The 21,445-nt window shown below is 36.8% G+C and overlaps 1 protein-coding gene across 7 annotated transcripts in view; it reads left to right on the top strand.

Annotated features, from left to right (window-relative positions):
* Window positions 1-21,445, top strand: part of LOC126277991 (A disintegrin and metalloproteinase with thrombospondin motifs 1) — a 452,319-nt gene that overhangs the window by 422,721 nt on the left and 8,153 nt on the right. For all 7 annotated transcript variants that reach the window (XM_049977663.1, XM_049977660.1, XM_049977657.1 and 4 more), the window contains exons 11-15: window positions 242-368; window positions 5,780-5,944; window positions 14,534-14,660; window positions 18,794-18,898; window positions 19,214-19,368. In XM_049977663.1, coding sequence (XP_049833620.1) covers window positions 242-368; window positions 5,780-5,944; window positions 14,534-14,660; window positions 18,794-18,898; window positions 19,214-19,368 — 679 coding nt within the window. The remainder of the gene's footprint in view (window positions 1-241; window positions 369-5,779; window positions 5,945-14,533; window positions 14,661-18,793; window positions 18,899-19,213; window positions 19,369-21,445) is intronic.

The raw sequence follows: 21,445 nt of genomic DNA, 5'->3' as shown, positions 1-21,445 counted from the left end.
TTTTGAGGAATAAATAGTTATAACACAATAAAAAAATTGAAACCTCCTTGATTGTGTTCAGTTCATTCTGCTCACTGCTCATGACTTAATCTGAAAGGAAATTTATGATATTTTGATGATAACATACTATAGTTAGGTATGAGGCAGTAAGTAAGATTTTAGCTGACACCTTGTGTGTATAACTTAAAATACATCTGAGGACATTTTGCAAGACTTAATTTCATTATTTTACTTTATTTAGGTTTCGCTTATGTTGGTGGTGCTTGTGTTGTGAACAAGAGGCTTGAGAAAGTTAACAGTGTGGCCATTATTGAAGATACCGGTGGCTTCTCAGGAATCATTGTTGGTGCACATGAAGTTGGACACTTGTAAGTACCTAGCATTATTGAAAGGTTGAATATAGTTAGTTAGTTTCATATTCCATGGATCTTTGGCACAATAAATCGTAATGATGTGGAACAAGTCATTTTACATACACATCACAACTTAATTTTTAAATATGGCTACATGCTGAATATAGATATAATTTTTTTTTAAATATCTACAGATGTGAACTGGAAATGAAACTATAAATTTTAAGAAACTGATGAAAACAGAAAGAATAACAACAAGACATACAAGTGCACAAATGAAATGGAATGCTTGGAGGATCAATAAAGTTGCAAATCTCAAGCTGCAGTACTTTAAGAGCAGTTACTTTTTAGAACAAAATTTTAAAAAATTCAGAAAGAGGTGCATGTGAAGGGAAGGAAAGTTACTTGAAATCTTGGGAACAAAAACAAAAATTGTTTATACAAATTTGTAACAGCCAAAATTCTAAATATGTGCTAATAATAGACTGTGTACACTATTTAAGTCAAAAATTTGAGCTAGAGACTAAAAAGTAAATAGTCCAATACATTCAGCTCCTCCATTAGGAAGCCTTTACCCTTGCCTAATTGCATTTCCAAGTTCTGTTTTTCCATTTCTGAGGTCCTGGACAATTAATTCTGAAAATATATGCACCCCATTTTTGGTCTGCACTAAGATAGCCACACATACCCACACACCAGTTGATTATTCACCTGGACAACTAGTGAATAGTTGTTTGTATTACCAAACTATTGTAATTCTCTGAACCATATTTAATATTAATACTACAGTATATTATTTAGAATGTGGTGGGGTTATACAAATATTTTATTACACCATTGAGCATATTTACATTCAGTGTTAACACAATAATAATAATATAAACTTCAACATGACAAATGTTATTAACTACAATATAATAATCCAAGCTGGATGCAACACATAGTTGTGCAAATGTCAATAACAGCGAGAAGTTTCCTAACAGATCAGTTAAAAGATAAATGAACTACATTGTTCAGTGAATGACAAATTAATAATAAAACAGTTAATCAACAATAAATACATGAAATAGTAATGAAATAGTTGCACAGTGTGGCATATATATATAGTTTGCAGTTAATTTTTAATTCTCATAAGGAAAGTGGGTCATTTGTCACATACTCAAGCAACTCTTGAGCAGGGTAAATTACTTTACTTTTCATGCACCTCAAAAGACTAGTTTTAAATTTATTTACCAGCACTGTGTAGGCATTTTCAGGTAATTTGCTGAAGTAGACAGGACCAAGTTATTTGTAACTGTTATGTGTCTTTGCAAGCCTAGCATATGGCATATTAATTGTATGTCCACTTCTTATGTTATGATCATGAACTGTTCTCCTTAAGTCAAATTTACTCACATTCTCTTTAATGAAAACAAGACAGTTGTAAATATACAGATGAGCCACAGTCATTATATTTAGTTTCTTAAAATAATCTCAACATGATTCTTATGGGCTAAGTCCTACTATGCACCTTATGGCTTTCTTTTGCCATTTAAACACTAATTTTGAGCCTATGGAATTGTCCCATAATAGTATTCCATAGCTCAGGTGTGAATGGAAGAATGCAATATATGCATATAACGTAAGTTCTTTACTGACACTGCTCCTCAGCTTATACAGCAGATATATGGCATGTGCGAATTTGCCACATATCCTCCCTGTGAGAGTATCCCAGCTGAGCTTATTATCTATAGGAAATCCTTATAATTTTCCTGTTTTGTTATGATGACTAGGAGCATTCAGATTAAATACAATAGCTTCAGTTTTACTATCATTCGTCTTCAGTACAACTGCCTCAAACCAAGTAGTGCACCTCTCCATTGTCACTGCCATGCTGTGTTGCACATTTTCAAGATTGGGCATCACATGTGATGAGTGTTGTGTCATCAGCATATAGCACTGCATCACATGATACAACTGCAGATAAACCATTTATATAAATAATGAAAAGGAAAGGTCCAAGAACAGATCCTTGAGGTGTGCCCTTTACAACTGGGAGGCATTCTGACATTTGATTATTTACCTTAACTGTTTTCTATTGACCAAGTACAACTGCCTTAGACACAGAGCATTCTCTCTCACTCCATAGTGGTAGAGCTTTTTTATGAGAATAATGTGGGACACCATATCAAAACCTTTCCTGAGGTTCAATAGTGTTGCACAGGTTATATCTTTGTTTTCAAAACAATTGTATATTTTTGCTACAATACTCTCAACTGCTTTGACTATAGAGAAGCTGGGTCTGAAACCATACTGTGAGGAGGGGAGTGTATCACAATATTGACTCATCTGTTTATGCATGCAGTATTCTATTATTTTTGATATTATGGGTATAAATGATGGTCGATAGTTATCTGGAGGTGCTGTATCTCCTTTCTTATGTACTGGTTTAACTACAGATATTTTTAAACATCTTGGATAATTACCTTCATTAAAATTTTTGTTGATTATTTTAGTCAGTGGCATTACAATTTCATTTCTGATATACTTAATAACATAATTTGAGAGACCATAGTAATCATCTGCTCTAGAATTACTGAGCTTATCTATTGATTCATTTACCATCTTCTCAGTTACCCAAATCCAGTGAAAGCTGTCTGTTTGCCGGCAGCAGTGCCTATGCCTTACTTACATTCTACAGTATGCTGTTATCTGATTGAAGACTGACAAAATTTTCATTTAGAATATGAGATGGAACTGGTGTCTGGTATACTTTATCACCACAGTTAGTTTCTGTTTTAATAATTTCTCATGCAGATTTGCATTTATTCACTGAGTTCAGTATATATGTATCATTTGTTTTGCACTTAGCTGCCTTGATTTCAGACCTGTAATTTTTTTTCACTTTCATATACATTTCCTTGTCAGCATTATTGTGCTTGGATCTATCATGTCAGAGTAGAATTAAGATTCTTATTCTACTTAGATGTGGGGTGTACCAGCTTTTTAGATTTTACAGACAAACCCCCTTTATAGAAAGCCTGTTTAATTTTTAATTATAATTATAACTACTGTAAGTGGTAAAAGTAACTACTAATAATATAGTTTAGGTATTGAGTGGTCCATCCACTATTTGTATCCCACTTAGAAATTTTTCATTATGGTGGCTTTGTGCCAGTTTTCCAATTTCTTAGCATCATTAAATTTCTCTTGCCCAGCCTTCAGCCACTTTCTGTTCAGTAAATTGTTTAATTATTGTGATAGTTACTACCTTTTGCAATTTTCTCATTTTATTGTATTGTGAATTTACATTAGGATGCTATTTTGAGTTTTCATTTAAGATTATGTTATTTTGTACTTAGAACTTTCAGATTTTCTCCTGTGATAAGCTAATGTACAATTACTCTTACTTGCTGTTACTGAGAACAGTTACTTTTATTGTCTGTATTTCCTGGTCATGGTCACACAGAGAAGAATCCCATAATGCCAAATATAATTGCCGAGGGAACTCACTGAGCTGTATTTTGAAATTGTAAAAAGTCATTCCTTGGACATCTTTAATTTTATTGTCTGGCTGACATAACAGATATTGTGTCAAACAGATTAATCAAAACCTTTCCACCCTTCATAAAAGTATCGTATTGTTGAAAATTACAAGAGCGCATTGTTGGAACAGCTTACAGTCATTCTCAAATTTTGCATAGTGGCACACAAACTGGGTACTCAAAGTACAATTTTGTGGCAACATAATCTGTGCAGAAAAGTGACCATTAGAATTTATTCAGAAAAGTGGCTATCAGGAACTGGCACAGACACCATTGCATATGAGAGTAGCAGGCTACACTAATTAAATGAGGTAGCTCTTTCCTTGTCAGGCTTATATACATTTTCTAGACCAGTTTTATTTTGGCCATCTTGCATTTATATTAATATGTAATAAAGTGTGCAACATTACACTATTTTTACACTGCAGTGGGATGAAATGTTACTGAAGTTGTCTGTATACTTTTGCAGTGACCTTTATCAAGTCCACACAACTGGTAGTTTCCTGTCCTCCTGTGTTCTAAGTGCCCTGCCCCTCCTATCCAGCCAACCCCCCCCCCCCCCCCCCCTGCCTCTCCCCCACTCCCCCCTGCCTCACCAATCTATCATCCTTTCCTCCCAAAGGAAGAAACTGACAGATCCAAAAGATAGAATAGTTTTTTACTACTTTTTTGTCCTTCTATCTCTATTCCTGTAATATCATTTTCTTTATCACATATATGTGAGAAATCTGCATTTATTGTTAAAACTGTCCACCAAGTAATTCAACTTTTCCATTTGGTGCAGTCAGTCAGATGAGGATGATCTTCAGTCTTTTTTGAGTAACACATTCTTATTCCAGTACTTTTCAGCTGGTTTCCTTTCATTCCATAATTTTTATCTCAACAACTTGTTTGATACTAACTATTCAACTTCATTTTGATCTGCTATCTCATCCATTATTGATCTCTATTCTTAGCAAGTTATCCTATTACACAGGGCAATTACTCATCACAAAGCCCAAGCAGACTCTCACTATCACACTTCACTGGAAATATTTTGTTTGATTTGCAGCCTGACGTGCCTGTTACCATTTCTGACTACTCACAGTATTTTTAGCAGACACAGCCAAAATAGAAATTCAAATGCTGTACACTAATCTTTATGGTAAGGAAGGGCTCTGGTAGAATCTTTCTCCTACCACCATTTTTAGAACTTACATTTCACAACCTTAAATGGTTTTAAGGAAAGCTATGCATTTTGTTACTGCATTTTATGTCCCTTCCAGACTAATCACAGAATTTCGTAAAATGAACACTGGCAGTCTTACATACTTCTTTCAATGCAGCCAATGGTAGTTCTTCTGTCTCTTAAGTTTCTGTCCAAAATTAAATGCTGCATTTTGATTCTAAAAAAAATCAGTTCATTTGAAAAACTAGCTATGTGAATATATTTGTCTTTCATAAGCTTCCAGTTATATCATGTGCATAGTACAAGTTCTGCTGGCTGTCTGTGAGAAAGATTGACTGTTGAACTTGGAATATGTTATTGAATCTGTTCTGCTAGTCTTTTTGTAAATAAGATTGGATTTTGCTTTCTTTCATCTACCCAAAACTATTCTCTGTTCAAGAGGTATGTACTACACTGTGATTAAATGTGGAGTTCATTAAAAAATAGAAAATGAGAAAGTTTAAGATTTAACATTTCGTAGCTGATGAGGCCATTAAAGACTGGGTATAAGCAAGAACATGAAAAAAGAGGCCTTTATAACTATATATAACTCATATCTACTGTAGTTTCTTCTTCATAATTATTAAAATATAAAAAGCAAAATAAGAAATGAAAATAATACTTCAGACAGTTTTTCGGAGTGTGTATGTAGATAAGTTGCTCTGAATTTTTCTTTCATATTACGCCATTTGCAGGCTGGGAGCAGTTCACGATGGTTCACCCCCTCCAAGCTACCTTGGTGGTCCTGGAGCAGAGAAGTGCCGATGGGAGGATGGCTACATCATGAGTGATTTGAGACACACTGAAAAAGGATTCCGGTGGTCATCGTGCAGCGTTGCATCTTTTCACCATTTTCTGAAGTGAGTTGTTTAGGAACTAGAAACAGCTGAGTCACTTTGTGAATTAAAACTGAAAATCTTTAGAAAATTGTTCCTGAATACAGCTGCACAAAGCATTTATTTCACTTTACACAGACCACTATTACATGTCTTTATACTGGCAAAGCATTGAATAGATTAAAAGATAATCAGCAGGCTTACTTTAAAATTATTTGTTCAGTGCCTTGTAATACATTGCACCAACCAAAATGAAGCCCCACTGTGGATGCTGTCCTCAAAGACGGGATGAGTTGGTTGACGTTAGTAAGCAGCTGAAAATGGCCCTGACTACAATTGACAGCTGCTGCAATTTGGTGTGTTGGAAGAGCTCCAGAGAGTCATGTACCTGTGATACTTGTACCAGAGGTAACTCAAGTACATTCCTCTCCTGTGGATCCTGTCTCCTCTGCAGAAAGTACAGAATCTGCCATAACCTGTCCACTTGATTGCGAGTGGCGCATCAATGGTAGATCTAGGCATCCTGTACAGGATGGACAGGGACCAGGGAGGACTGATGGTGTTGTACTGACCCCCATAACCAACAAGTTTGAGGTGCTGTATTTCACTGAAACTCAAACTGAGCCAGTGAGACTCACTTCACCTGTTTTGGGTAAACCTGTTTTGATGGGTGTCTGGAGGAGGCAAATGCAAAAAGGTATGGATCTATTAACTGACAGCAGTTCAGATGCATGGCGAATGTTGGTACCTCTTAGGAAAATGCCAGCAAGGGGCAGAACAGGACACCAGATGCACTCACTGTGTATGCCTGGGGACCTCATTCAACATGTTAAACAGGCTATTCCAGCAGCCATTGAGGGAACAGGGCGCAACCAACTGCAGATTATGGTGCACATTGGAACAAATGATGCCTGTTGTTTTGGCTCCGAAGTCATTATTGGGTCATTCCAGTGAGAGGCAGAGAAGGTCGAGAAGACCAGCTTTGCGTGTGGAGTTTCATTGAAGCTCACAATTTGCAGCATCATCCCCAGAACTGATCGTGGGCCTTTGGTTCTGAGTTGAGTGGAAAGACTGAACCAGAGAATTCAAAAGTTCTGTGACAAGCCAGGCTGCCACTTCCTGGACTTGTACCATAGTGTTTAGAACTGTAGGGTTCCCCTAAATAGGTCAGCTATGGACTACAAATCAGAGGCTGCTAGTCAGATAGCTGGCTGCGTGTGGGCTGCATACAAAGGTTTTTAGATTAGGCGACTCCTCCAATCCAGATAACAATGGCTGTAGGAAACCCAGAAGTATAAGATAAGACTGAAACAAATGCTGCCCGCAGGAGAGATTATTAAAATCCTAATGGTAAACTGCTGAAGCATTTGTAACAAAGTGCCAGTGCTTGAAGCACTCATTAAAAACAGTGGAGCTCACATAATACTAAGTACAGAAAGCTAGTTGAAAATTGAAATTGATAGCAGTGAGATTTTTGAGGAAAATTTAAGTGTGTATCAAAAGGATAGGCAAATTGAAATTGAGGCAGTGTTTATGTGACAGTGCACAAAAAACTCGAACACACCGAGATAGAAATTTAAGCTGCTTGTGAGATTGTTTGGGCGAGACTCAGTATCAGGGCTGGGCTTAAAATGATAATTGGATTCTTCTATCACCCACCACACTCTTCTTCTGATGAAACCGAAAACTTCAGAGAAAACCTCTGTTCACTTTTACGAAGTTCACCAGTCATACTGTAATCATTGGTGGAGACATTATTCATCCAACAATTAATTGGAAAAATTACAATTTTGTTAGTGGTGGGCATGTTAAGACATCTTGTGAAACTTTGCTAAATGCCTTCTCTGAAAACTACCTAGAAGAGATAGTTGGGAACCCTACTCATTATGAAAATATATTAGATCTAATGGCAACAAATAGGCCTGACTTCTTTCAGGATGTCCATATCGAAACTGATATCAGTGGCCATGATGCAGTTGTGGCAACAGTGATTACCAAAGTACAAAGGACAACTAAAACAAGCAGAAAAATATACAAGTTCAGTAAACTAGATAAAAAATCAGTAATGTCTTATCTCAATGAGGAACTTGAAACTTTCAGCACAGGTTAGGAGTATGTAGAAGAACTCTGGCTCAAGTTTAAAAGAATAGTTGCCCATGCACTGGATAGATTTGTTCCCAGAAGAACAGTTCTTAATGGGAGGGAATCTCTATGGAATACAGTCACTGTAAAGAATCTTCTAAAGAAACAGTGATTGCTACACAATAGGTGTAGGGGGTATAGATAGAGAGATGTTGAATGAAAAGCATTTGACTGTCAAGAGAGCAATGTGTGATGGCTTCAGTGACTAATATAGCAGAATATTGTCAAATGATCTTTCACAAAGTCCAAAGAAATTCTGGTCATTTGTAAAGGTCATTATTGGCACCAAAGTAAGTGTCCAGTGATTAGTGAATGAGATAGGAACTGAAATTGAAGGTAGCAAGCAAAAGCTGAAATGTTTAACTCCATTTTCAAATGTTCCTTTACAATGGAAAACACAGGATAGTTGCCCCAATTTAATCCTCAGACCACTGCAAATATGAATGAAATACATATTAGTGTCAGTGGTGTTGAGAAACAGTTGAAATCATCAAAATTGATCAAATTCTCCAGGCCCTGATGGAATCCCTTTCAGATTCTGTCCTGAATTTGCATCTATGTTAGCCCCTTTTCTAACTATAAATTATTGAAGATCCCTCAAACAAAAAACCATTCCCAGTTCTTGGAAAAAAAGAACAGATCACACCTGTCTACAAGAAGGGTAGTAGGAGTGATCCACAAAACTGCCATCCCATCCTTGACATAAATTTCTTCTAGAATCTAAGAACATATTCTGAGCTCAAACATAATGCAGTATCTTGAAAAGAATGACCTCCTCAATGCAAATCAGCATGGATTCCAAAAATGGATTTGAGAAAATCTGCATAAATATTCAGTGAGATCTTGATAAGATTTCAACATAGTGCAGAGATTGGCAACATGCTGTAAATATTCAGAAGTGTAAAATTGTGCACTTCACAAAATCAAAAAAATATAGCATACTGTGACTATAATATCAGTGAGTCACTGTTGGTATCAGCCAACTCATATAAATATGTGGGTGTAACACTTTGTAGGGATATGAAATGGAATAATCACATAGGTTCAGTCGTGGCTAAAGCAGGTGGTAGTCTTCAGTTTATTGGTAGAACACTAGGGAAATACCATCAGTCTACTAACGAGACTGCTTACAAATCACTCATGTGACCCGTCCTAGGATACTGCTCAAGTGTGTGAGACCCGTACCAGATTAGACTATCAGGGTATATTGAATGTATACAAAGAGGGGCAGCATGAATGGTCACAGGTTTGTTTAATCCATGGGAAAGTGTCACAGAGATACTGGAGAAACTATCCCAAAAAGTCTGCTAAAAAAGTTGCAATAAATAGCTTTAAATGATTACTCTAGTGATTTACTACAACCCCTCATATATCACTCACTCAGGGACCATGAGGATAAGCACAGAGGCATTGAAACAATCATTCTTCCTCTGCTCCATACATGAATGGGATGTACTCTCCGCCATTCACCTTATAGTGTTTTGTAGATTATAGATGTAGTTGAAGTCAAGAAATGTTTAATGAAAGCATTAGAGCTATACAGAATTTGCATCCACAGGTGCAGATTTTCTGATAAATTATAGATGTGGCGAATAAATTATTCTTTCAGTTGATTTTTTAATACTCAGAATTTTCAGTTTCCTGCCTGAAGTCTACTGGCAACCTGTTACAGATATTTTCACCAGGTTGGAAAACTCCATTCTGAGGAGGGATGTGTAGGCTGTAGGCCACTGAAGAGTCTTTTGCAAGATGTCGAGTCATCAACTTTATACAGTATTCTTACTGCCCACTTCTGTAGAATATCTGCTTATCTGACCTTGGCTGCTTTGCCTCAGAAGACAATATTGAATGAAAGTATGCTAACAATTCCATCTGCAGGCCAAAACAATGAGAAATATTTGTAAGTGCAAAGCAGGCAGAACTGAGCTTTTTGCTTAATTTACCTGATGGTGCCAACACAGTTTGTTATCCACCTGGATGCCCAGGAATGTCACACCCAAAGGCTCAACCAGCGTGTCACCACTGATCTCTACTTCCAGTATCTCTATAATAGTGTTGCTTGTAATAAATTCAATGGTATATGAGGGGGACTCAAGTGGAAACTTGTAAAGTGTAATTAAAAATCAATATATCACACCATTGCTCTGTAAGTTAGCAGTACTGTCATCAGTTATTTAACGAATGCCCTGCAGGTGGCACCATGCTACAGACAGGGAGCAGCATGCTACTGACAAGTGGAACACAGCCATAATACCAGTTCAAAATGGTTGTTCCACTTGCAGCATGCACCAAGGAAGAACAGCATTTTGTCATACATTTTCTGAGTATGGAAGGTACAAAATGCTTTGAAAGCCATCAGAGAATGGAGGTCCAGTATGGTGGCGCATGTATGTCACTACAATAAGTGTATGAGTAGAGCAGAAAGTTCAGAAATGGTGTGACTTCTGTGACAAGCCACTCAGCACCTGGGTCAGGCACACTGCATTGTGACACCAGAGTCTAATGCAGCAGTTGAAGCTCTGTGATGGAAATCTGCCATGTGATGGTGGATGAAATACCCACGAATCTGAACATTGGTCATGGCTCAGGACATCACATCATTCATGAAATACATAAGATGGGTGCCACAGCAGCACTGATGACCCTCACTTTGATACCATACCACATCCACCATATTCACCAGACCTCACACTTAGAAACTGCCCCATGTTTGGATCACTCTTTCATTCTGATGAAGAGATGCAGCAGGTGGGGCAAAAAAGCGTGTTGAATAACAGGGAGACTGTTTCAATGATACACTTGTGTTCCACATTTGTTCAAAAAAAATTTCAATGAACATTTACGATTTTCTTTTAACTTTGGAAATTCCAGGATGGAATGTAACAATATTATGAAAAGGACAGTAGGTACTTAACATTCAGCAGAGTTGCAGATAGGCACAACAGAAAGATTGTCAGCATCTCTGCTATATTGTGAGTAGCAATTGTCCTTTTCAAATATTGTCTAAATTATTGGATAGAGGTGAAATTGGTTTTGTGAAATAACTGTGACTTATGAATAGCTTAAAACATATGCAGAGTTTGAAATGTACTGCTGATCATAGATGTCTCTCTGTGATGTGAACTTAGGATTTTTTGGCAGCATATGTGTTTATATTCTGGTGATTTGTTCTCAACTACTGGCAACAATCTTTTTGTAAATTCTGGGCCATACAAATTTCTTTGTCATTAGCTTAACAGTGACTTTTACATTGGAATGGGCAAGGTTACAAATACTGTCAAACATTGCTTTATGCAAAACTTCAGGCACAAATGGTCTGGGTTAGGGTCAAGACACATCGCACCAAATAAGGTCTTTGGTACCTGTTAACTGTACTTGTTCAAGCAGGAGGTCAGTTGATTTGCTTTATGAATACTCCTGTTGCTATTTATTTGTGGTTTGTCTTGCAGAAACCCAGTTGTGATTTCTTGTACAAGAAATGGCACCAATCCTGAAAAAAAAAAAAAATCTATCATTACATTTTCTGCCCCCATTATGTTATCTTAACCCTGTCTTAAATAGACAAGTGAACTAGACCATTATGTTATCTTAACCCTGTCTTAAATAGACAAGTGAACTAGAGTTGATAAAATTGTTGGGAAGAGGAAACTTCCTTGAGTTTCCTGAAAACAAACATAATTGGTTTGTTGTCCTAATGGGGTACAAATGGTCTGGCTTCTACATAAGAGTAGAAGTGACCCACAGTTTCATATATGGCCAGCAGCTCTTCGCCATATGCACTCCCATTGGTATGTGCCTCAGTAGTTTGCACGAGAAAAAAATATTAAGCCTTCCAAAATACTGATTGAGAGCTACACTGATCACATGCTGCATAGCATCTACCACCACTGTTAACAGCACATTACAGACTGGGTGAGACAAGAGAACTGCTTTTTGTATGCTGGCTTTTACCTTTTCAATGGTGTGTTGTATCACTGGAGCCTATGGCAGGGGGTGCTCATCCATGACATTGTTGCCTGTTGGTGCTGCTGCCAGCAGTACATGTATTTCTGTTGCTCCCGGCAGTGTTGGCAGTTGAAAACAACAATTCATAGGAATATTCTTAGCTGACGAAAATCCATTGGGTTGAGGGTGTTTTTAAGGATCCCTATTTTCTCTTTGAGTGAACAAATACAGACTACAGAAACTGTATGGCTGAGGAATGTGCATAACACATTTTGTTTTATTTACTATCAAACTGTATTTTCTGTTCCGATTCAGTGAAACATTGGAATGGGGTGTTTTTCATGTAATGTTACTCTCTGGGGAAGCACTAAAATATTGTGTAGATACGCAAATAGAACTCAATCACCACAGCACTTCAGCTACAAAGCTCTGCAACGACTGATTGGCATATTTTAGACTGAATGCCTAATACATTCATGAAATATGTTATATTAGTGCCTGTGTAGTAGTCAGAGATTGTGGATGCATTCAAAGCAGGGTAATCCCTTTAAGACCTCCAGGTAACATCTTTCCTCTTTTGTGTTAAATATTTTAACAAATTTTGAAACAGTTTTATAGACCAAAAGATATTGGTACCAATGTTTTGAAAAGAATTGAAAAGCCTGGTATACAAATACAAAATGATTAAAAATTCCTCTGGATGTTGTTCCATCTGATTGTATAAAGTATGAAATACATTAAAGTTTAAACCATAAAAGTGACATTTTGGTCATATTGCAATGGCCTCCCTCAGGGCAAAGCCTCACAAATTTGAAATGTATGATAGGCAATAAAATCAAGACTGCTAAACGATTCTAGCCCTGGTACTTTTTCTACTTTAGGACCACATACTATAGCAACAGTAACCTAGCCATTACCGTGCTGTGCGGCATCATTGTTCGTAAATGTAAAATTCATAACACATTAACAGAACACTGAAGGACCATGCAGAATCACTTGTGAGGTGTACAACAGAGACATGGGTAGATCATATTACATGTCCACCATGCCGTTGGTCATCAGGACCAGGAATCATCGAAAAATAAATTAATCCGAATTCATGTCAGTAGGGGTCAAAGGTGATGGTTTTACTGGTGGTGGTAAGGCTCCCCAGTTTATTGCACACTGTCAGTGTCAATATGTCACATTTCTGGAACTTGATTGGACCTAGAATATAACAGGTTAGTTGTAATGAGAGGGAGAGCATAGGAAAGAAGCTATTTGTGAAATATTAGACTTGTTGAAGGTCAGCGTCTGTCTGCAAATTAGCACTTGGCTTCTGGTAATCATGTTTCCTCCCTGGAGTGTGTGGAAATAGAGTGACTGTTGTTTTACACAATGACACAGCACAACAGCCAGAAGAATTTTAATCATCTTGACACTGGCTGCAGAAGCATAAGTAATTAATAGTACATTTTTCCTGCAGTGGGTTGATTATTTCAGTGAAAGTCTTATACATTGTCAAGAGGAGGCTAATAGTCCTACTGCATAGGATTTTTATGAAGCAAAGAAAGGAGTTGGCTTTAAAAGTGGATAAAATGCAATAGATCATCTGCAAGTGAACAACTAAACTACAAAATGAGGCTATGGTGAACATCGACCACTAGAACACTATAATTCATCATTGATAATCTCTGTCTTTGTGTCTGTATACCATTAATAGATTTTCAGTTGTATTGTGCTTCTACATTTCATTAGAGGTTTTGATAACAAACCACTTGTTGGTGATTTCCATCCTCTACCATATCATCATTAGGACTGGGATTACCCCAAGGCAATTTTTGTGAATCATGACTCTGCCTTCGATTTGCAGGATGTGAAAGAGCTCGTGACTCACATTGAGCTAAAAGTGTCCTGACAGCTACTTATAAACAAAGCATTGCTTCAACCCATGTTAATATACTAAGGAATATATTTGTATCAGAGCTATATCTTCTGTTACCCACCGTTATACTGGGAAATTCAGATTTGAAAGGAGATTCCATACTATCAGAAGTATTCTCAGTAGCCCTAGAAGAAGATTTCAAATTCCTAAATTAGTAAAGAGAAATAATATATGTTAACAGAAGAAACCTGAGTCACCTTGTTCTTGCTGATAACATTGTAGACTCTATTGTCAGCCACTATTGCAAATGAAGTTCAACAACAAATGGGAGAACCTTAATAAAGTAAGTCTGAAAGTGGGTCCAAAAGCAGTTACTATAAAACCTAAATAATGTTTCATCAAAACATGGAAAAGGCAGTAGTACAAATTGTTTTCCTATGAAGCCACATATATTACTTTTAGGTCCTACAACTATCCAAGGATCTAAATCATAATATAATCCCTGCAGAGTCTTTTCAGTATTGTATCATTCTATGTTATTAAAGAAATTAAATGCAGAGCCTATAAAACAGAACACATCAATAATTTGCTTATGTTCATAACTGTAGAGCTCAGTGTTGCCATATAAGCAATTTCAATTTTGTTATTTATTTTATGTTCAGTGGAGATACTGCAACATGCCTCTACAACTCTCCTCATGAAGATGAGTCTTTGCCTCGAGTGTTGCCTGGAAAGTTATTAACACTTGATGCACAGTGCCGAAAGGACAGAGGAACTAGTGCTTGTTTTGTAAGTTGTTTAAATATAAATGGACCAAATAGTTATTATATCAAATAAATATAAGCTAACATTAATTTTTGTAATTATTAAATATAGTTATTCCATTCATTCATTTATATGCGTACAAGATGTTGTGTAAATCGCACGATGGTAGCGACCTTTCAGAGATGTAGACTGAGTCAAGTTATACATTTACTGACAGAAGCAGCCACTGTAGGCTACTGTAAAAATTTACTAACAATAAATTATGACTGGTACTAATATATACTCTTACTGATAATTATGGAATGACTTCTAAATTAAATGTGATATACAGGGTGAGTCAACTAACGTTACTACTGTATATATTTCGTAAACCACATCAAATACTGATGAACTGATTCCAAAGACCGAACGTGAGGAGAGGGGCTAGTGTAATTGTTTAATACAAACCATACAAAAATGCACAGAAGTATGTTTCTTAACACAAACCTACGTTGTTTTTTTTTTTTTTTTTAATGGAACCACGTTAGTTTTGTTAGCACATCTGAACATATAAACAAATGCGTAATCAGTGCCATTTGTTGCATTGTAAAATGTTAATTACATCCAGAGATATTGTAACCTAAAGTTGACCTTGAGTACCACACCTCCGCTGTTCGATAGTGTGTATCGAAGAGCACCGAATTACGTAGGGATCCAAAGGGAACGGTGATGGACCTTAGGTACAGAAGAGACTGGAACAGCACATTACATCCACATCTACTGAATCTGAGTACTCTATCTCTTCAGTAGCAGTTATGAAGTGCTTATTGAAAAGTTCACAAACACTGCACACATCTGTTATCCGGGTATCATTTACTTTTAATGCTATGTGCTTCTCTTCATCTCTGGTTCTACCAGTCTCTTCCTTCACTATATTCCACATTGTCTTTATTTTTGTTATATGATGTGACTACCCTTTTCTGATAATGCATTTGCTTTCATGTCCATATTACTATCTTCAATATTTTGCAGTATATTTTGTAATGATCTATAGCATTTACATCAATGGCCACTTTTGAGCCCTTAGCTATTTTAGTTGGAAAGTTAACAGTATGAATTAATTTGAATGACAATACTACTAATGGCGTTAAGCTCTTGCTGGAAGAGTTTATCCAGAAAATCTACATTTAAACCACTGGCAACCATTAGTTCTTTCTTTTTTGTTGTTGAATAAGCCAACAGATCCTCAAAGTGACTTGTGAATAGATTGAAATTACCTGCTAGCAGTCAATATACACTTACTATTATGAATGATTTATGATGAAACTCTACTCCTGTTGCCCATGCTTCCATATGCTGTTCTAGGCAAGATTTATAAATGTATGTGTTATTAAATTTATGGCAGGTGCTAGCCAGGCCTGCAGGTTGTGCTGTTGTATTTGACCGCAGATAGCACCTGTGCCATGTCCTCAATGCTATGCAAGTGTCAGTCATGGTCAGAACAGTATTCAGTGTAGTTGTGGGTGCATTATGTTGGACCTAAGTGATTCTTAATGTGGGCAAATTGTTGGTTCTCGTATGGTGGGTACTTCTGTAACCAAGACAGCTGAAGTAATTCAATAATTTGTGTTTGCTGTTTTGACATCACAGACATAATATGACTGAATACAAGATTTGGTAGTAGACAAACTGTAGCTAGCTCAAAACTGCATATGTTCTTGTTAAGTTATGTTGGTCCTGTAAATAAGTAAATTGTAGCTTTTGCTAAGAGAATAATTCAGGATTCCAATGCAATCTCCAGCATTTTTAGTGACTATGGGAGTGCATATTAAAAATAAAACTGCAGGAGTAAATAAAAAGTGTGCATCTCACCTCAAGAAAAATGAAGAAAGTACTTAATGTCTTTATTCAAGAAGAACAGTGTATTTTTTCTGACATATCAATAGCATAAATTAATATTAACAATATTTGAGACAGTTGAACAACATCTGTGTAACAGCTGTCCAAACAGAAACAGTTGGGTGCAAGACTAAATAACATACAAATGAAATAAAAATATTGATATTAATAATTTCTTCATCCAAGCATCATTTTACAATGACATAGGATTTGTCAGCTTAATACAAGAAAAAACAAGCCACACATACAGACAAATGACATACATCAATCTGGCTTTTGGAGCCAATGACTTCTTCTTCTTCAGGCAGAAGGGTTGAAGGAGAAGGAAGAGGGGTGAGGTAAAAGGACTGGAGAGGTCTGGGAAGAAGACTGGTGGCTGGCCATAGCTTTATTGAAGGAATGATCACAGCATTGGCCAAAAGTAATTTAGGAAAAAGAGTAATCAATATGGAGAGACAAAACATGAGCCTCCATCCTCTCAAAACTGAGGCCAGTGTCTCGACAAATATACTACCTTATTCGGCTATACCTAGCTTACAATTTCATGTGTTCATACATATTTTCAGATATAGGAGTCACCCAAATGTTGTAACTGAATAGATAAAAAATCTACTCACCAAGCAGTGGCAGAACACACACATAAAAGAAGGTTGTAATTTTCAAGCTTTTGGAGCCAGTGACTCCTTCTTCAAGCAGAAGGGTTGAAGGAGAGGGAAGAGGGGTGAAGTAAAAGGACTGGAGAGGTCTAGAAAAAGGGGTAGATTTTGGGAAAGTGACTGAGAACCACGGCTCAGGGGAGGAGTGACCATATGGGATGAGAAGAAAAGATTGATTGTTGGGGACTGCATCGGACTAGATATGAAAACTTGAGAGCTTAAAGGTGTAAGACAGGGTAATATGCAGAGAGAGATTACTGCTTAACCAACATGCATGAGTTAATAAGAGTGAAAAGCTAAGTGGATTGTAAGTATCAGAAGTGGGAGGGGGGGATGAAAAATAGCCGGGAAAGTCAATGAAAGATGTGAAAACTAAAACGGAGTGAAGCGAAGAGGAAGAAATTAACATAAAATAGGGTCAGGTGAAAGGTGAGAACCAAAGACATGTTGTAGTGCTAGTTCCCACCTGTCAAATTCTGAGAAACTGGTGCCTGGGGTAAGAATCCAGATGGCACGTGTGGTGTAACAGGCACTGAGGTCACGAATGTCATTTTGTACAGCATGCTCTGCAACGTGATATTGCAAGTTACCAGTATACACCCTCTGCCTATGCCCATTCATCCTAATTGATAATTTGGTGGTAGTCATGCTGTTGTAGAAGGCCAAACAGTGTTTAAATAACAGGTGGTATGTGACGTGTTGTTTTCCAGGTGGTTCTCTCTTGGATGGTATATGATGTGCCGGTTACAGGGCTGTTATTGATGATGGTAGGAGGGTGAACAGGGCAAGTCTTGCAGTGCGGACGGTCACAGGGGTGGGAGCCATAGGGTAGGGAGATGGGTGCAGAAGGAGCATAGGGTCTGACAAGAATATTGTGGAGATAGGGAGGGTGATGGAAAGCTATTCTAGGTGTGCTGGGCAAAATTTCAGACATAATGGATCTCATTTCAGGGCATGATTTTAGGGGAAGTCATGGCCCTGTCGAAGTAGTTGATTAACACATTCCAGATCAGGATAATACTGAATGACCAATGGTGTGCTCTGAAGATGTGTTTTGGAGGCATCAGAATTACCAGGATTGGATACGATGGCTCGGGAAATCTGTCTTTGAACTAGGCTAGTGGGGTCAATATATGCAGTGAAGGCTGAGATGAGAATGGTGGTGTATTGTTGTGAAGAATCTGCATCCAAAGAAATACGTTTGCCTCGGATGCCAAGACTGTATGGGAGGGAACGTTGGATGTGGAAAGGATGGCAACTGTCAAAATTGAAGTACTGTTGTTTGTTGGTAGGTTTAATGTGGACAGAAGTGTGTAACTGGCCTTCAGTGCGTACGAGATCAACATCAAGGAAAGTGGCACGGGATTTGGAATTCTGTGTTGGGAGAGACGTGGTGTGTGAGCAAAAAGTTATATGTAATAGTAACAAAGGGTTTTGAATTTTATTGGTTTTGTTTAACGTTGGAAGCCTAAAGCACTGTAAGTGAAAACAGAAAATACTGAAAGAATGTATAAGGACACTGCTTCAGCAGTTAAATAATCAAGTTTGTTTAATTTTCTGTTTTTATGACATTGATTACAAGCAAAATACACTAATGCTAACTGCAATAAAATTGTGTTGCAGAAAGATGATCGAGTTTGTGCACAGCTGTTCTGTTTCGATTCTGGCTCTGGCTACTGTGTAGCCTACAGGCCTGCAGCTGAAGGTTCATCTTGTGGCGATGGACAGGTACTTTTACTCATCTACTGGTACCATTAGATCGCATGAGTATTTGTTTCAAACACTGTACTTATAGTCAAAGTCTTTTGATCAAATGTAAAGGGATTATAACAGTTAAAGGAAACCTACAATACTCTATTTGTAAGAGAACACAACACTTCTAATAAACAAATAAATATGCTACAGGAACTTTAGGGCCTAGTATTTTTTCAAGTATTTCCAATTTAAGGAACTTCCTGCAATTCTGCATGATAACATTTATTTTATTTCAGTTTAATATATTTGATTTATTACATAAACTTTTTTTATGTTTGAAAATTTCAGTACTGCTTGAATGGACGCTGTGTAGCTGAACATGAAAATATCATACCTGACTATTCTCAAAATACTGCTTCCTATATCAGGCGAAGTGATTCAGATTCTGCTGCAACTCAGTCGAGACCTGTTTATGCTGCTCTTCCTAATGCGACAACACAGAGGTATGTCTCTTCAATTGCACATTAAGGAAACTGCTGTAAATTGCTTAGATTGAAACACCTGTATCAAAATGTGGGCCTTATGTGAATAGAGGTTAGAGTACAATATTCCATCCACAAAGTGATTTATGGTTGGTGTTGGAAGAGTAAAATCATTTCACCCATAAAAATATTAGAAAACAGTATACATAAACAATCATTGAAGACAAAAAAAGAACACCACTTCCTTGCAAATGAAATAGTGATTGCCAACAGTAGATGTGAAGTATGCAAAACTGTAAAAAAGTAATCATCTGAAATGCTTGATTGGTCATTTAGTTTGCATACATCCAGAAGTAGTATTATTAAACAGAGTGCACAGTGCAATTGTGGATGATATGTTAAAAACTTTTACATATGATAACAGTAACTGACAGGACACCACATACCATTTTATAGCTTTATTATGTTACTAGTGAGAGATATACATATCATAAAGATTAATAAAACAGTAACAAAGTATTTATTTAACCCTCAACACCCCAAAAGCACCTTGGTCCATCCCACCCTGGTCGACTTTCAGTGGAATGACCAATTGCTTGACTGAGTGATATATCTTCCATCCAGGATCCAGAGAATTAAGGTAAACACTGTTCCATCTCTCTCTACTCTTACTTCCATAATGGGGGCTCTCCTTCATCAATTGCCAAATTGAGCTGTATTCTGCTGTTCTTTTATACCTTTGTTTCCTTTTCAAGTTGCATAAATGCATTTTTGTATCCATCTCCATCAGCATACCTTGAATTGATGTCATATACAAACAGTCAAAGCATTTCATACAAGGACTTGTCAATAGTGTGCTTTCTCATATTACTGCTATGGAGTAACAGTCAAAGATTGTAGTTCAACAAACAGTAAAAGGTGCCGCTGGCATTCCGATATATAATGTTAAAAAGGTGTCACTACTAAGTCTGTGCATGTAGCTCACAATATTTGTCATGTCAGTTAAAAGACCCCTGCGAGGAAGAAAGTTTACTATTCAGTTATGAGTGATGAGGTTACATGACTATAGGCCATCCTGTTATGGGCTGTGTTTGCTCATACCTCATTTCAAGGACAGGAAAGAAGCTGATGTAATTTCATCTTTTTCCTTCTTGCAGCAGATTCCTTCACCTCTTCACCACCAGTTACATGCTCCCAGATTTTGTCATCATTTTACATTTTTTATATTAACTGTCAGGACACCATATATTGTTTTACAGCTTTATTATTTTGCTAGACAGAGATATACACATTACAAAGATCAGTACACTACAAACAGGGCATTTATGTAATCCTCGTCAACACCAATCCTTAATTTTTTAAGGGATGTACACAGGAATATCATTCATATACAGTACTCCAATTTAAAAGTGCTTAAGTAATACTCCCAAATTTGAATGTATTTAATAGTTTTTCATTGCATCATATTGTCAGGACTGAAACAAAGCTTTGGAAGTGGTGTTTCTTTATATCTGTCACTCTGTATATACAGTCAATAATTGGTACAGGTTAGTAATTAGTGTGGAACAGTGTATCATTACTAACAGTTATATTATTGAGTACTTAATGTTTCTAATCTGGCTTAAAGAGTTGTAATGGATTTACTGTATTTCAGGGTTTTCCCTAATGTGTGATTACACAAGAGACAGACATTAGTAATGGTTTTTCATACAGTGAGATATGAACGTTTTGTGAAGTTTATATCTATAATTATTTATTTCTTATGTTGTTTACTGTACATGTGTTCCACATATCCATAAAATGATACCATCCTGGACATGGAACATGTCAGTATTATTGTTACAAAAGTTTACGTGTACAACGTATCTCAACATAATAAATGACCAATAATTCAATTTTATTTCAAACACAGTATTGGCATTCCATTTCTGATAATCCTTATGAGCAGAAACCACAAAGATTGACTGTAATTTTTTTAATTTCCTTTATGTTGCTACAATCAGTTTTGGACTTCTGTTCATTTTCTATTGCCGCTCTTCAAGAAAAAATAAAAAAAACCTAAATATGAGGTGCATCATAATTAATGGTGTAAATGCAT

Source organism: Schistocerca gregaria, chromosome 6 (assembly GCF_023897955.1).
Source record: "Schistocerca gregaria isolate iqSchGreg1 chromosome 6, iqSchGreg1.2, whole genome shotgun sequence".
NCBI classification, from domain to species: domain Eukaryota; kingdom Metazoa; phylum Arthropoda; class Insecta; order Orthoptera; family Acrididae; genus Schistocerca; species Schistocerca gregaria.
This window is presented reverse-complemented; position numbering and strand designations above follow the sequence as displayed.